We start from the raw sequence: 15,416 nt of genomic DNA, 5'->3' as shown, positions 1-15,416 counted from the left end.
GACCTGCTGTTCACATTTTGAGGTGAAAATGCTGTTGGAGTTTTTCCTCAACATTGAATACTGTATTTCCTCAGGAACAATATGCCTCATACTAAACGTAAAAGCAATGTGAAGGCGATGCCGTTGCTAATCTCTTTTTTTGACATCTTTGCTGGTATAACAGACCTTCAAACGTTATGCAACAAAACTTTCAAGCACAAGACCAGATGGTAGCCCTGCTGGTTTAACTGAAGGAGGAGCTTTCTTAACCTTGGGGCCTGAAACATCGCTATCTCTTCCAGCAATTCAATCTCCTCTGTGTCCAGCAGAGCACAGAAGTCTGCTGGAGACCCCACCTGATGCGGAAGATGCTGCAGCTGGAACCTCAAGCAACAAAGCCAGACCCATGGTGTGGTCTGCTGAGATAGGGCGTGGATTAGAAGCAGTCGAAGATTGTCCCATGGAGCTAACTCTGGAATCCATTTGGAAGGTGCTTCAGCAATTGAATAACACAGTGTCATAATCAACCCAAGCAACAGCAACTTTGGTAAGCAGGGTTGGTCTAATTAATATCGCAATCTTTGGATTTGTTCAAATAGGATAATAAACAAATTTAACAGATTAAGGAAGACATTAAATAACATGATACAGCTTCTGTACTTGTGAAAGGCAATACAGTGTTACATCAAAAGATAGAATGTATTGAGAATTACAACAGGAGACTGAATTTACAAATTTTCCAAAATCTGAAGCTATATCCCCTATGGAGCTTTTTAAGAAGTTGAAAATTTGAAGTTTTCTTTGACCAATATTCCTCCCTTAAATAGGGTTTATTATATACCTTTTTCTCAAAAAATCAGGGGTACCTTCAGAAAAAGGATCTCAGATAAAGGAAAATATGCTTTAAGATTTGACTATGATAATGGAGGACTCTATCAGATGTTCTTTTGTTTCTGAGAATGATTTAAATCTGATTCTTAAACAGTTTTTCATAATTCAGCCTCATTGTTTTGTGGGCAAAAGATATGGATTTACCCTGACGTAACAAAAAATACACAATTTTTAAAAGGAAAATGTTTCTAACTTTAAGGAAGGAGGCACTAGCTATAGGAGCCTCCTTTCTTTTAGCTTACACTTGCAAATGTATTATAAAATTTCTTGGGTTGAAATGTTTTTCTTCAACCACATCTGAAGACCTTTTTGGATATGAAGATGATCTCTAGAGTTAGGATTGATTAGATTGATTTGCTTGAATTTTTCAGTTTATAGCCTTTCTTTGGAATTTTAGTTTACTTTAATGTTCTCCTAAAATTAAATCTCTCTCCTATATTGTGGTCTAAAGAGAAGATAAAAGGTTTTTTTCTTTTTTAACAAACTTTGTTTGTTTTTCCTCTGTTGATTTAATTCCGTGTTGCTTAATCAAGTTTAATGCTTGTATATAATGTGTAAAACAATATATTTTTTTAAAAAATTATACAGACCTAGTAGACCGCAGAATACTCCCAAAGGCTCTAGAGATAAGAAGGTGCAGAAATCAATTCCAACTGCATTGCAGAAGCCTTCGCAGCATTTTTGACCAGCCTAAGTCAGCTGTTTTGGTGAATGGCTTCATATCTGGGATGTTCACCTTGGGTTGAGGTACGAAGCAGGGATGCCCTGTCCCCTCTGTTCTTTATTCTCTCCTTGGACATTTGCTGATGACCTACTGTTTCCCAACTCTAGCCCTCAATGCTGAGAGTGTTAGATGTGGTTCAGCAACATGGCAGGATGACTGGTTTTACTTTGTCTTGATAAATCAGAGGCTCTTGCAATGGGGGGGGGGTATGATTACACTAATTGGACTTCTCTCTTTCCCTTCAAAAAAGTTGATCACAAGATGTGTTATTTGGGAATATCTCTTACAGTGATTGTGACTGAAGCCTACAAAGAAAATTATAATTTCAAGTTTCAAGTTTAATAAGATTTGTTATCTACGCCAAATCATATATTTCAATGTGTATTACAGTTTTCCAATAGATACAATAAAAAAGGGTAGACAAAATATGACATTATATACAGATTAAATCTATTCTAACACAAACTGATACATAAAGGGTAAATGGGGTGGATTACAATCTTTAATTTAAAAAAAAGGAACATTTAGGGAGGAACATGAAGGATGGGATCACATAAAATTCATTAAGATCTGGGAATTTTATGTTTGGGAAGTTAAGCTGTGTATATATTGAATGCATCTTTATATAGAAAGCTTTTTAAAGAACACTTGAATATTTCCAAAGATGATTCATTACGTAGGTACAGTGGTAAGTTGTTCCACAACTGAGGAGCTATGACTGAAAAAATTGTAGATCTCCTGGACCCTATTATTTTTAGAGAGGGAATAGTTAGTAGATTTTGTTGTATCGATCTCAGTGCTCTAAATGGAGAGTATGGTATCAAGAGTCGATCCAAAAATAATGGCATGTGTGATTTGTTGAATTGTAAAAGTTAGCAATATGATTTTATAAGTTATTCTGTGTGTAATTGGTAGCCAATGTGCAGCTTGTAAGAGTGGGGTAACGTGGTCGTATTTTTTTGAACTTGTAATAATTTTTATTGCTGTATTTTGTATTATCTGTAACCTTCTTATTTCTTTATTAGTTATGCCATGGTATAAAGTATTACAATAATCTATACAGTCTTGTTGCACAAATCTTTGGATTTGTTTACCATGTGGTCCAAATTGCCCTTAAGTTTGAGAAGGAGAATAACGCTTTATAAAATGGTGCTGTTTCCTAAATGGCTCTTTGTCCTACAAACCTTCTCCTTGTATTTGACAAATAGACACCCTTTTGGTAGGGGTGGCTTAGCATGGCCAGAATTCAGAAGGCATATTGTAATGTAGCATGTTTGATGCGGCATCTGGTGGACTGGATTAAGGACTCTCAATTTTATGCACCCCTTGCACTGAAACAGCAGATTGTCACCCCGGCACACTTGTTGTATTATCTGCATTTTAAAGTACTGCAATACATCCTGCCTGCACAGTGGCACCTGATCTCAAAATCTATGCATCAGGCCTGGCGCTGGATTTGTAAACAACTTCAGGTGTCTCCTAGGTCCACTGGTTTGATTCTGTTACTGGGTAATTTGAACTTGGACCCAGGACTCTTCCAAACACTAAATTAATGCCTAGAAGAACCAAGGCTTGGTGTATGTCAAAGATATTGTTACAGAAGTGGGGTCCTTGCAATAAATGGTGGACCTCCATTTGGACTCACGAGCTTAGCTAGCTTCTGGCCAAGCATGCCACATTATCTGCAGTCTCTTGCCCAAGAGTCCATGAATGAAGATGCTGTGGACTCAGTGGTGGAACTTTTCTCATTGTCCAGAACCACAAAGGCTAATATCTCCTTTTAGCAACTGATAATATCTCCTTTTAGCAACCGATACTTTGGTTTTGGCTTTTGACTTTAACCAGAGTGACAGCTTGGAATGCGGAAACTGGAGGAGATCCAGTGGTTACTGGTGAGGCACTATGGCTTTTGTAAAATAATTTAAGAACTTACACCAGATCCTCCAACTTATAAGAATTACAATATAAGTTTATTTTGAGACTTTACGTGGCTCCACAGCAAGCATTTCAGGTGGGAGTTGCTCCTTTTTTGCACTGCCCTGTCACTGTCTACAGACATCTTTGTACCTTATGTTTTTGACTTGTAATACCATACAGCTTTTCTGGTTGCATATTTTGGCCTATCTTTCTTGGGTTTTGTACAGGAGATTGCCCTCCTGCACGGTCATATTGTTATTTTCTAATTCTACATCTCTGGGCACGAGGAATGCCACCAATTGATTGCTTGAGAAGTTGTTTCTTATGGCCTGGAAATGTATTTTGAGAAACTGGAGACAGGAGTACCCCCATTCTGTGACAGAGTGGAAAAATTAGATCTATGCCTTACTACACATGGGAAGATTGGATATGAAAAGAGCCTCACTGGGAACATGGAGGCACTTCCTACAGATTTGGTCACCTGTTTGGGACAATATGCTTCCTAGAACTCACAGTTATTTGTTAAATATGAAATCTGGCTAGGGTTGGGGATTGGGTTGGGAGTTTTGTGCTATTCTCGGGGCCGCTTTGAAGAACCAACATGTGTTGCCCTGATTGTTCTCTTTACAAACGTGTGCTGTTGGAAAACCAATAAAAATGTATTGATCATTAAAGTAACAGTACACTTTTGCATTGTCTATACCAGGGTCCATGGATGACTTCACCCAAATGTGAGAATATACTGTCTGCTTGTCCTAGGATAATAATGTATACTGTATGTGGCAAGAAGACTGTGTATTGGTTTTGTCTGAGCTTGGAAAGGAAATAAGTTGGGCAATCATTTTAATTAACTGAAGCCTTTGTTATCTGAAATGCTTTAAAAATGAAACACTGCTCAATCTGAGAAAAATGGCAGTTGTGTTATGTAGTGCCTGCCAGCCTTCAAATAAAATACACTTTTACTAGGCAAACATTTACATTTATTGTAGATAATTAAAAAAAAAAAAATCAAATAAACTAATGATCATTTCGCACTCCATAGACAAGGATGTAATATCCAAATGTAGGACCTAGTGACGAGAGGGCAGGCTCAATGAATTATGTTGCACGGTAAAGCAAAATTCAGTAACTTGCTATTAGAAAATTACATGGCTCAAGTATTGTTAAAGAATATTTTAATGCCTAGCTAGTGTAGCTGCTGTAGTGCCCGGTGTAGGGCAGGAGCCTCCTGCATCACTTTTCTCATTTTAATATACCAGGGCTGGAGCTTGCTATGAGACATCAAGTCATCAAAGGCTTCCAAATCCTCCATCACTCGAAGAACACCAAAAACTGCCTGTGACAAGAGAAAATAAGTGCATATCTTCAGGCACAGATATAAGAAATCAAAATACATTGCCTTTTATATTTGCTGGAACCTTTACAAACAAATAATATAAAAATGCAAAGTTGCTCTTACCAGTATAAGGGCTCTTCTACAGACAGCAGAGGAATGCATCCACACAAATAGGCAACAGCAGCCTGTGACAGCTGTGCTCTAGCATGAGAAGTATTTAAAATAGCCTTCATCCCACACCAGCACCCCCAGTTGGAATAGTTGCTGCATTATAGCAAACTGAATGCAGTTTAAAATAGTGCATTTGCCAACATGCAAAGCAGGATTATTTGGAATAAAAGACACAAATGATAGAATTCAGGTGCTCAGATGCTGCTGTAGAATAAGCGTTCACCACGATAGTAGGGTACCTAAAAGGAGATGCCCAATTATAGAACTGTACTATAAACTGCCCTTGTTAAATACCAGTGCAGGTCCTGTCTCAGTACTTCTTCAGGATTCATCTGTTTTGCTGTTGCCAGCAAGAAGCTTGTTAAAGGAGATGGGGTTGGGGGAGAGAGTTAAGAATGAGAGGAGGAATTGTTGGACATGGGGGGATGGACAGGGAGAAATGTTGGATCTGCAAAGGTGCAAGGGAGACGGGGAGAGATGGACATGGAGGAGGAGAAGGAAATAGAAGCTTGAAAGATAGCTGAAAAGTGAAGAGGAGGAGGATGAGAAAAAAAGTGAAATTTGAGTAGATAGAGTGAAGAGAGGAAAGAATCAAAAAGGAAAGATCAATATGTCAGAGGCATGAGTAGCGAGGGAATGGAACAAGACGAAAGAGAAGAAAAGACAAACAGCAACTACCTGAAGGAGAAATAGCAGAGGCTAGACAGGAAAGCAAAAAAGAGAGGCATGGAATCAACATAATAGAAACATAAAGTGGCCAAACAAAGTTAGAAAAAGGCATTTTATTTTTAATTTATTAATTGAAATACGTTAGCTTTGGGAAATGTACATAGCAACTGTCCTTGTATTGTGTTCACTAGAAAAGGAAATGCATTTACCTTTTGATTTTTCCAGCATTGTAGTACATGCTGAGTTTAACTTCTTGGGGTTCGTTCAATTTTTTGTCTATGTATTTTTATTTCTAATTTGTGATACCTTGTTCTGTATTTGGCAAGGGTCTATTGGTGAGATAATACTGGCAGGTGGGGAAATCGGAGGGGAAGTAGGGCAGAAAGGGGATCCTTTATTTTCCAATCTGGGTCCTAACCCTTGCTGTAACAGATAGGGATCCCCAAGCATCACCAGCTGAGGATCTCCTCCAAAAGGTGCCCAGAACTTCTTTCTAACATGCTGAACCACCAACAACTAAGCATGCATAGAGCATTGCCATTGGTGGCTCATGGATGTTTCTGCTGTCTGCAAAGCTTAGTAAAAGGGAGTTATGGCTGCCATCAGAGGAAGGTTTCAGCTGCCAGACCTTGGGGATTCTCATTAGCTAAAGTATTTATTAAATTGGGAGGGAGCAGGATGAGGTGGAAAGTGAGGGGGTGGGTACAAGCAGAGAGAAAATTTGGTACCCTCTGCTCTTAAGCTCTAGGCCATCCAAAATTGGTTGTCTATGCCACTGCTACTGACAACATGGGCTGTGAGTAATCATGTGTTTTTCATCATGCCTTCTTACTATTTTTCTTAATTTTTTAGTTCTTTCCAACTGAGGGAGAAGAGGAAGAAAGTACTGTGTGTCCTGGTTACCATCTTTTCAGAAGCCTTCAGATGTCCTCTCCAGTGTGTTTAACTTTTTGGCATTTCCTGTGGGTGCCTTAGCCAGGGTCTTTAGAAATGAAGTCACAGATAGATCTTGCCCTGATAGTCCTGTAAGGAAGTCATGTGGTAGAGCTTGTTTCTGGCAATGGAGTTTCAGACTTTTTCTTTCTTTACATAGTGAACTGCTTCATGTTCAGTAACACCAAACAGATGATTAGGTCTGCTGTTGCCAGCATCCAGGTAATAGAGCCAAGGGGGATGAAACAGAGATTTAAATAATGCTCAGAACCTTCCAGAGAGCCACCATCACAAGATAATGCCATCCAGTTGTGTGGATGCTTCCTACTGTCACTGGAGAATGCGTTTACTCTAACTGCAGAATATACTATGCCTAGCCATGCAAATATAACTTAAATATATAAAAGATTATTAAAATTCACTACTTCCTTAGCTGTCTGCACAAATCATTGTGCACAGCAAAACAAGTAGTATAATAATTAAAAATTTGACAGCAGACAAATTTTTAAAAAGCATGTATCCCACTGCAACTTCTCTCCTCCTGCCACACCACATTTTACAATCAATTTCTACTTATTATTTGATATGAGGTCCCACACTAGCCAGCCAGAATCTTTACAACTCTAGAAATAGTTTGTTTTATACTTTCTTATAAAACTGAAGATAATTTTGCTTATTCCACAGAGTTGTGTTGTCACTATGAATGCTCCAGCTCTCATTCACATAAAGATATTATCAATATGTTGTCTGAGCACCCAGCAATAAAAAGAGATTATGTACTTACCCTGGGTAAGCTCTTTTCCAGTAGATAGGCAAGACATTCTAGACAGTAGGGTTATTTCCCTTTAGCCACATGCTGTAGAAGGAATCCACTCTGGATTTTTCACTGTGCCTCTATAGTAGTGCTGCCCGATTCAGGGAAAAAAATTTCAATTCAGCCTATTGAATCAATTTTTCGATTCAATTTTCCTGCCCTGGGTGTTTTGTTTTGTTTTTCCCCAAACATCCTGGTGGGTTTATTTTATAGCCTCTTCACCCCTTTTATAGCCTCTAACCAGTAAAGTGTAGCAAACTCAATACTAAAATCAATGGCCAGCATTAAATGATATGAAATATGAGATAAAGCCATATGTAAATACATAATTGGAAAAACACAAATGTACATGGTGTAAAAAAGGAATCTGAAGTGTATAAAACACAAGACCAGATGAAATGTCCATGCAGTCTGTGGAAAACGTAATATTAAACAACCAGACAGTGGAAACCAGCATATGAATGAGCCTTAAAATACAAACTGTAAAGACAAACATTGTGAGATATGGAATGAATGAACCAGCAGAGCACAACAGAGTTAACAATTATACGTTAAGCGGAAGGAAAGCTAAACGGACCAAATGAAGCAGTGAATATAATGAAAGAAAGATGATGCCGTAGTGGGAATGGAGCCAAAATCAAAAACCTAAAAAAACAAAACTCAACCATCGTGAAAAAACAAACCAGACAGGACAATGAGTTAGGCTGATTAGAAAATGGTGCCGGTACCAGAATGGATAAAGAAGCCCAAGGTAAACCAGAGAAGGTAAAACTATACGCTGGGACATCACAGAAAATAAATACCTCGGTTGAAAAACACTGTTCATTGAGCTATAATGCTGAAAAGAAAAAATAAGGTAACCAAGCCAAGAAATAAAAGCTGGGAGACCGGTAGATAATACAGGGGAGGCATCCTTACCTTGAGCAGAGCTGAACCAGTGTGTTCGGCTGAGCGCTATGAAAACGAAAGTGAAAATGGCGCAAAAAAGGGGGATTTAAATGCTGGAACTGGCACTGGTCACTTGATCAGTGCCAGTATTAGCTAAAGGTAAAACAGAGGCCAGGGGGGAAGCAGGAGGACGCTGCAAAGGCCTATGCAGAACTTCCCGACTGACCCTCCCCCCTAAAGCAGGAGTGGCAGCAGCAGTGGACAGCCATCAAGAGGCAGCACTGCCGCTCCTGCTTTAGGAAGGCACGGGGGGAAGGGTTGGTCATCGAATCGGGAGGCCAATTAAAAAAAAAAATTGAACCGATTTGAATCGGTGAATCAATTTTAATCATGAATCAGGCAACAGTACTCTATAGTACTTCACTGGGCTGTTTAGCTCGCTCTACAGCAGGGGTCTCAAAGTCCCTCCTTGAGGGCCTCAATCCAGTTGGGTTTTCAGGATTTCCCCAATGAATATCTATGTGTATGCACTGCTTTCAATGCATTTTCATTGGGGAAATCCTGAAAACCCGACTGGATTGCGGCCCTCAAAGAGGGACTTTGAGATCTCTGCTCTACAGTTAGTACCCAAGCATGGAGTGCCACGCACTACACGTGAAGTAGAGGCACCTGTAGCAACAGGCTTAAATAAATAGTTCTGCTCAAAAGTAACTAAACCGTACTGTTAACTGCTAACTAGAGAATGATATGGTGGCTGTTACCCGTGGCTAACCCGCCGAAATGGTGGGAGAAAAAAAGTGGTTGCTGCAGGTACCGGGACAAGGCCATTCACTGCCCTGTGGAGTGGTGAATGGCCTTGTCTCCACAGTTAAGGGAGGGAACGCATACGGTCACCGATCGTGTGGTCCAGCAGCCCCCTTCCTCCCTCCTTCCTAGCTATCACTACTGTCCGGGCATCTCCCTCCCTCCCTTCCCCTCGCTGGTGATTTTTTATTTTCTCTGAACAATCACACAGAGCCTTGAAGTCACTTGTGGCTGCTGGAAAGTTCTCTGACACAACTGGAAGCAGGAAGTTGCATCAGAGGAGAACTTTCTGGCAGCCACATGGGACTTCAAGGCTTCAGCTGCTTGTTCAGAGAAAATAAAAAAAATCGCCAGTGAAGGGAAGGGAGGGAGATGCTCGGACCACAGCGGGAGGGAGGGAGAGGGCTGCTGGACCACGCGAAGGGTGCTGAAGGGTGGAGAGGAACAGATGCTGAAGGGAAATGGATGGAAAGACGGGATAAAGAAAAAAGGTACATGCTGGATTGGGGAGACAGATACCAGATCTGAGTGGAGGAAAGGAGGAGAGAGATGCTAAAAACCACCTGAGGGAGGGAAGGAAAGAGGACAGAGATGCCAGACCACACAAACCTCGAATAGTTTTATACTGAACTTATTTTATTAAAATATAAAAAGAAACAATATTCTGTACAATTGTCATTTTATAAATCAAAGTTCTAGCTGCCGAACTAGAGAAAGATCTTCGGATGGCTGATCCAAGATGGCTGCGGTCTAGCTTTGCTGAGCGTTATGCGTCGGTGAGCTCACTACAGACTAATATTTCTTCTTAACATTACCTCAACAATGATGCCCAAATGGAAAGAGTTCAGCTGTAGCCTCGCAGAGCTCTTTGGTTCGGGGCCTATAGAGGAGTTCTTTCGGCACATGCAGGAGGCCCTTCAATTGCCGGTGACTCGCCCTTTAGAGACGCCTCAGATGGGCAGGACGGAGACGATCTCTCTGGGCCTGGAAACTACCTTGAGTCCTGACATGAGGGTGCCACCCCCACATCCTCAAGTTACCAGCTCCCCGCGGGCGGGGGAGTTCTCAGAAGAGGAAACTCACTCTGCCTTGGAGGCTGGTGAAAATGCTGAGGTGAGCTTGGAGCTGGACTCTGCAATCTCAGGAGAGTCTTGGCATAGAAACTGAGGGATTGACAACGTCTGGGGATGGCCAGAACCAGGAGAGTGATCAACGGAGGAGGAAATCAACTGGTGAGGGAATTACTTCCTTACAGTTACCTTCAGTATAGAAGCTCTGAGAGGTAACACTTGATTCTATCTGGGATCTGGTAGCCAGTCTACCTAATCAAATAAACCCTCAATTTCAACAATTAGAAGAGAAAATTAAGACTCTTACAATTGATATTCAGAATTAAAAACAGGAAGTAAAGAGAATCTAAAGAAGTAATTGGAAATATCAATCAGGAGATATTAAAGACTAAACATGTTCAAGAAACATTAATTAAAGACAATGCTAATCTCAGAAAGAAACTTGAATCTTTGGATAATTTTTCTCATAGTAATAATTTAAGATTTGTGAATTTTCCTAGGGTTCAGATGGTAACGCCTAAGGAAATGTTGAAGAAATACATGTTAGAAATTTTAGAAATATCGGAGGAGATGATACCTCCAATTTACTCAAGTTTACTATCTCCCTAATAATCAACAGAAACTAAAACAGCAGCAAAGAATTATACAAGAAAATATGAATGTATCCACCTTATTGGAATTGTCCGATAAGGAAAGGCGATACCCGCAACTTTACTATTAACAGTAGCTTTGGCACCAGATAAGAACTGGCTATTGAGACTTTTCTTCAAAAACAAGCGGAAACAATTTCTTGGAATGAAAATACAAATGTATCCAGACTTGGCTAGAGATATCCAGAGGCATCGTAGAGAATTTTTACTTTTAAAACTGGGAGTGTTAGCCCTAGGGGTGTCGTTTTATCTTCGTCATCCAAGTAAATTTTTTTTGTGCATTATTCCTCAAAGAAATGTTTTCTTTGAACCTTTCCAGTTAACAACATTTCTATCATTGTCACGCCTGGAAAAGGAAAAAGATAAGAGCTAAGCCCGAAATAGAATATTTATGGGGCATCCTCACTCAGTATAACTAGTTGTCCTTTTCTTCTTTATATATTGTTAATTAAAAATCTCGCTTTAGGTTGCATTTTGGATCTCAATGAGGACTTGAGCTGAAATTTAAGCAATTTGTTTGATTTACTTTTGATTATATATTTCCTATATTGATAATAAGTTCTTGGCTTGGATTTTGCTTTCTGTACAAGTTATGCTTGATACTTATTGTAAAACTAGTGTTTAAGCCCATTACATTAACGGGTGCTAGAATAGATGTGTAGACTTTTAGCACAATGGGTCACTGAGGCGTTTCTTTCTTTCTTACTTTATGTTTTTTATCTCTCTCCCTGCCCCCCTTTCAAGTTTTCAAGTTTCAAGTTTATTCAAAATTTGATGAATTGCTTATACATAAAATACTAAGCGATTTACATTAAAATCCAAATTTGAATATACGTTAAAATACAAAATAATAATGTGTCTCTGTTTCTTCCCTGGCCCCCTGTCTTACTGTCTCTCTCCCTGGCTGTCTGTCAGTCTTTCTTTGTTTCTGTATCTTCTCCCTTCACGAGTGTGGGGCAGTTGTAGGCGCGCATGCGCACTCCTTCCGGCCACAGACATACGGAGCACACAGGTAGAGTGCGCATGCGCCGCTTAGGGTTTTATTATCTAGTCATTAAGCCCGTTAACATTAATGGGTGCTAGAATATATGTCTGTCTGTCTCCCTCCCACTGACTCTCTCTCTCTCCCTGGCCCCCTTTCTCTGTCTGTCTTTCTGTCCCTCTCCCTGCCCCTATGTTTTTCTTTCTTTCTGTCTCCCTCCCTCCCGCTGTCTGTCTGTCATTTTTTCCCATTTCCATGTGCAGCAGCATTTCCATACCACTTCCCTATGCAGCAGCAACAGCATTTCCCTCCTATCCCCCCCCTTTCATGTGCAGAAGCAGCAGCAGTATTTCCCTTCCCCTCCAGGTTCCTGTGTAGCAATAGCAGCATTTTTCCCCACCCCCCTTTTCCTTCTCTTACCGCGATCTGGCCTGCTCCGTTCGGCCCCTCCCCCTTCTTTTACTGCATTGTCTTGCTCGATCTGGCCTGCTCCTGACCCATCTGACCCTCCCACCGCCGACAATCCTCTGGGCTCCAGCCGCATAGGCAACACTTTAAACACGCTGCTTCGCGGCCTTCTACTGCCGATTTCCTCTCCCACATCTGTCTCCGATGATGTCATCAGAGACATGGCAGAGGAAATCGGCAGTAGAAGGGCGCGAAGCAGCGTGTTTAAAGCACTGCCTACGCTGCTGGAGCCGGAAGATTTGTGAAGGGTCAACGGGCGGAGCGGGGCTGCTTTCCACCACTCAGTTGCTGCCACAGGAATGCAAACAGGGCCGCGAGTGTGGGGCAGTTGTAGGCGCGCATGCGCACTCCTTCCGGCCACGGACATACGGAACATGCAGGTGGGAGTGCGCATGCGCCGCTTAGGGTTTTATTATAGAGATTATAAATAAATAATAAAAAAAGAAAGATCTTCAGCTGGCAGGGCTTTGTTTATAAATTTTTATCAAAACAACTAATATACTACTTTATCCTGAAGCAAGAAAAGAAAAATTAGAAATTTATTTTTTCTACCTTTGTTGTTTGGTTTCTGCTTTCCTCATCTTCTCCTCATTCAATTCCTTCCATCCACTGTCTGCTTCTTCCATATGCTCTGTAACTGTGCCTTTCCCTTTCAACTGTTCCCTACACCTCCCCCCCATTGGTCTAGCATCCATATTCTTCCCTCCGCTCCTCCCATAAATTGAAACATATATACAAATTCTTCCCAGCCCCCAAGGGCTGATAGATATCCAAGAATCAGCTTGGAGAAGCATAAATAGACTGAAAACTGTAAGCATGCGCAGGAAGGACAGGGTTGAAGTCTAGAATGTCTCACCTATCTACTGGAAAAGAGCTTACCAGGTAAGTACATAATCTTTTCCCAGTGCAATAGGTGAGACATTCTAGACAGTAGGGACATTCTAGACAGTACAAAAGCATTCCCCCACCAAACTAGAGTGGGCTTGCTGCATTGACCCGTAAGACCGAGGACCCAAAGGTGGAGTCCTGTCTTGTCACTCAGTAGAACTTGGTAAATGTGTGTGACGAGAAGACCATCTTGCCATTTTGCAAATCTCAGGGGAGTCAGCTCTAGCTTCAGCCCATAAAGAGGCCACAGTTTTGGTAGGATGTGCCTTGACAGAAATAGGAGACTGTTTCGCAGCCAGACTATAAGCTGATGAAATGACCCACGGATCTATCTGGAAATTGTATGAGATAGCACAAACAAATAATCAGAGAGATGAAACTCATTGGTGATGCAGAAGAACTCTGCACACATCCAGTTTCTTCAACAGGTAGTCCTGTAACTTGGAACCAGTAGGGTGAAAGGCAGGTAAACACACTTCCTGATTCACATGGAAAACCAAAACCATTTTCGGCAAGAAGAAAGGAACCGTCTGAAGGGAAACCCCATCTCCAAAATACAGAGTCCCTGCCAGACAAGGCCTGTAGTTCTGATACACCACACGCTGATATAATGGTGACCAGAAAAATGGTCTTGAGAATCAAATCCAAGAGGATAGCATCTCGAAGGGGCTCAAAAAGAGCCTTAGTAAGGCTGGACAATACCAAGATAAGGTCCCAGGAAGGGAAAGGGCGCTTAACCGGCAGTCAGACACGAAGAGCCCCCCCTTCTGGAATCTAGCGACATCAGGATGAGATGCCATAGAAGACAGATGCTTCCGGGATCTAAAACAGGAGAGCCTGGCAACTTGGACCCAAAGAGAAACCATCTTAAGGCCTTTATCCAAACCAGCCTGGAAAAAGGCGAGAATTAGCGAGTTTGGAGCTGAATAATGGTCCACCTGGTCTTGGGCGCACCAATATTGGAAGGCCTACCATACCTTAGCGGAGGCCAAAACCATGTATGACTTCTTATGTTTAAATATTTTTATTAAATTTCTAAACTAAACTAAACCTTAAGTTTATATACCGCATCATCTCCACGGAAGTAGAGCTCGGCACGGTTTACAAGAACTTAAAAATGAGAAAGGGTAGGAAAAGGTTTACATAAGTTTATAAATCGAGTGGAAAAGTAAGGGAAAAGAAATTATATGTTAGAGAAGAGCCAGGTTTTTAGTTGCTTGCTGAATAAATGGAGGGAGCTCAGGTTCCAACAAAGTACAAGAAAATTATACAGAAGTGTTCAGTGGAATCTCAGATATGTGCACCAACCACACCCCACCCAACCCCCCTCCCCGCATATATAGAAATAGAGTCCAATAACATCTCAGGAAGCATGTGGTTACCTTCACAAATTCAATACTAAAATCAATGGCCAGCATTAAATGATATGAAATATGAGATAAAGCCATATGTAAATACATAATTGGAAAAACACAAATGTACATGGTGTAAAAAAGGAATCTGAAGTGTATAAAACACAAGACCAGATGAAATGTCCATGCAGTCTGTGGAAAACGTAATATTAAACAACCAGACAGTGGAAACCAGCATATGAATGAGCCTTAAAATACAAACTGTAAAGACAAACATTGTGAGATATGGAATGAATGAACCAGCAGAGCACAACAGAGCACAGCAGAGCATCCGAAATGTTCCCAAATCTGACAGAAGCGGCAGCCCGGACCACGGTCCAGATCCCCAACCTGTCTCCTCTCCAATGAAGCATGTACGATCATCAAGGATCTTCATTGATTATAAGAGGGCGGGTCCCAGGACATCCAGTTAGTCAGTATAGCTTTTTTTCCCAGAAGCGACAATCTTGTCACAAATGCTGCCATCCCTTTAGGTTTTGGCGTTGCTATGTTATAATATCCAAATAGTGCTCCAGATAGATGTAGTATATTGTCCAAATCTATGTCAGAACTGCAGAATATGGGGGCAAGTCCAGAGCATGTGTCCCAATGAAGCATGTGCTTGAGCACATTTTGGACAATTATGGTGTGGAGTGATTCCCATCTGGGATGCTCGCTCAGGTGAAATGTAAAGTCTCAAAACAATCTTCAACTGTAATTCCCATTGAGTAACATTAGAGGATACTTTTTTGATGTTTATTAACATTCGTTGCACCTGCTGTGCTGTCAAGGAGCATTGCAAGTCTTCTGCCCAGGATGCTGCCAAAATGTCCAGATTTGG

The 15,416-nt window shown here is 41.0% G+C and overlaps 1 protein-coding gene across 2 annotated transcripts in view; it reads right to left on the bottom strand.

Annotated features, from left to right (window-relative positions):
- Positions 1–4,508: 4,508 nt before the first annotated feature.
- Positions 4,509–15,416, bottom strand: part of PTGES2 (prostaglandin E synthase 2) — a 74,869-nt gene continuing 63,961 nt past the window's right edge. For both annotated transcript variants that reach the window (XM_033960592.1, XM_033960591.1), the window contains exon 7: positions 4,509–4,847. In XM_033960592.1, the coding sequence (XP_033816483.1) occupies positions 4,698–4,847 (150 nt within the window). In that variant the 3' untranslated portion in view covers positions 4,509–4,697. The remainder of the gene's footprint in view (positions 4,848–15,416) is intronic.

This window comes from Geotrypetes seraphini, chromosome 10 (assembly GCF_902459505.1).
Source record: "Geotrypetes seraphini chromosome 10, aGeoSer1.1, whole genome shotgun sequence".
Lineage (NCBI taxonomy): Eukaryota > Metazoa > Chordata > Amphibia > Gymnophiona > Dermophiidae > Geotrypetes > Geotrypetes seraphini.
Note: the sequence above shows the minus strand (reverse complement) of the source record. Positions and strands in the feature narration are given on the sequence as shown.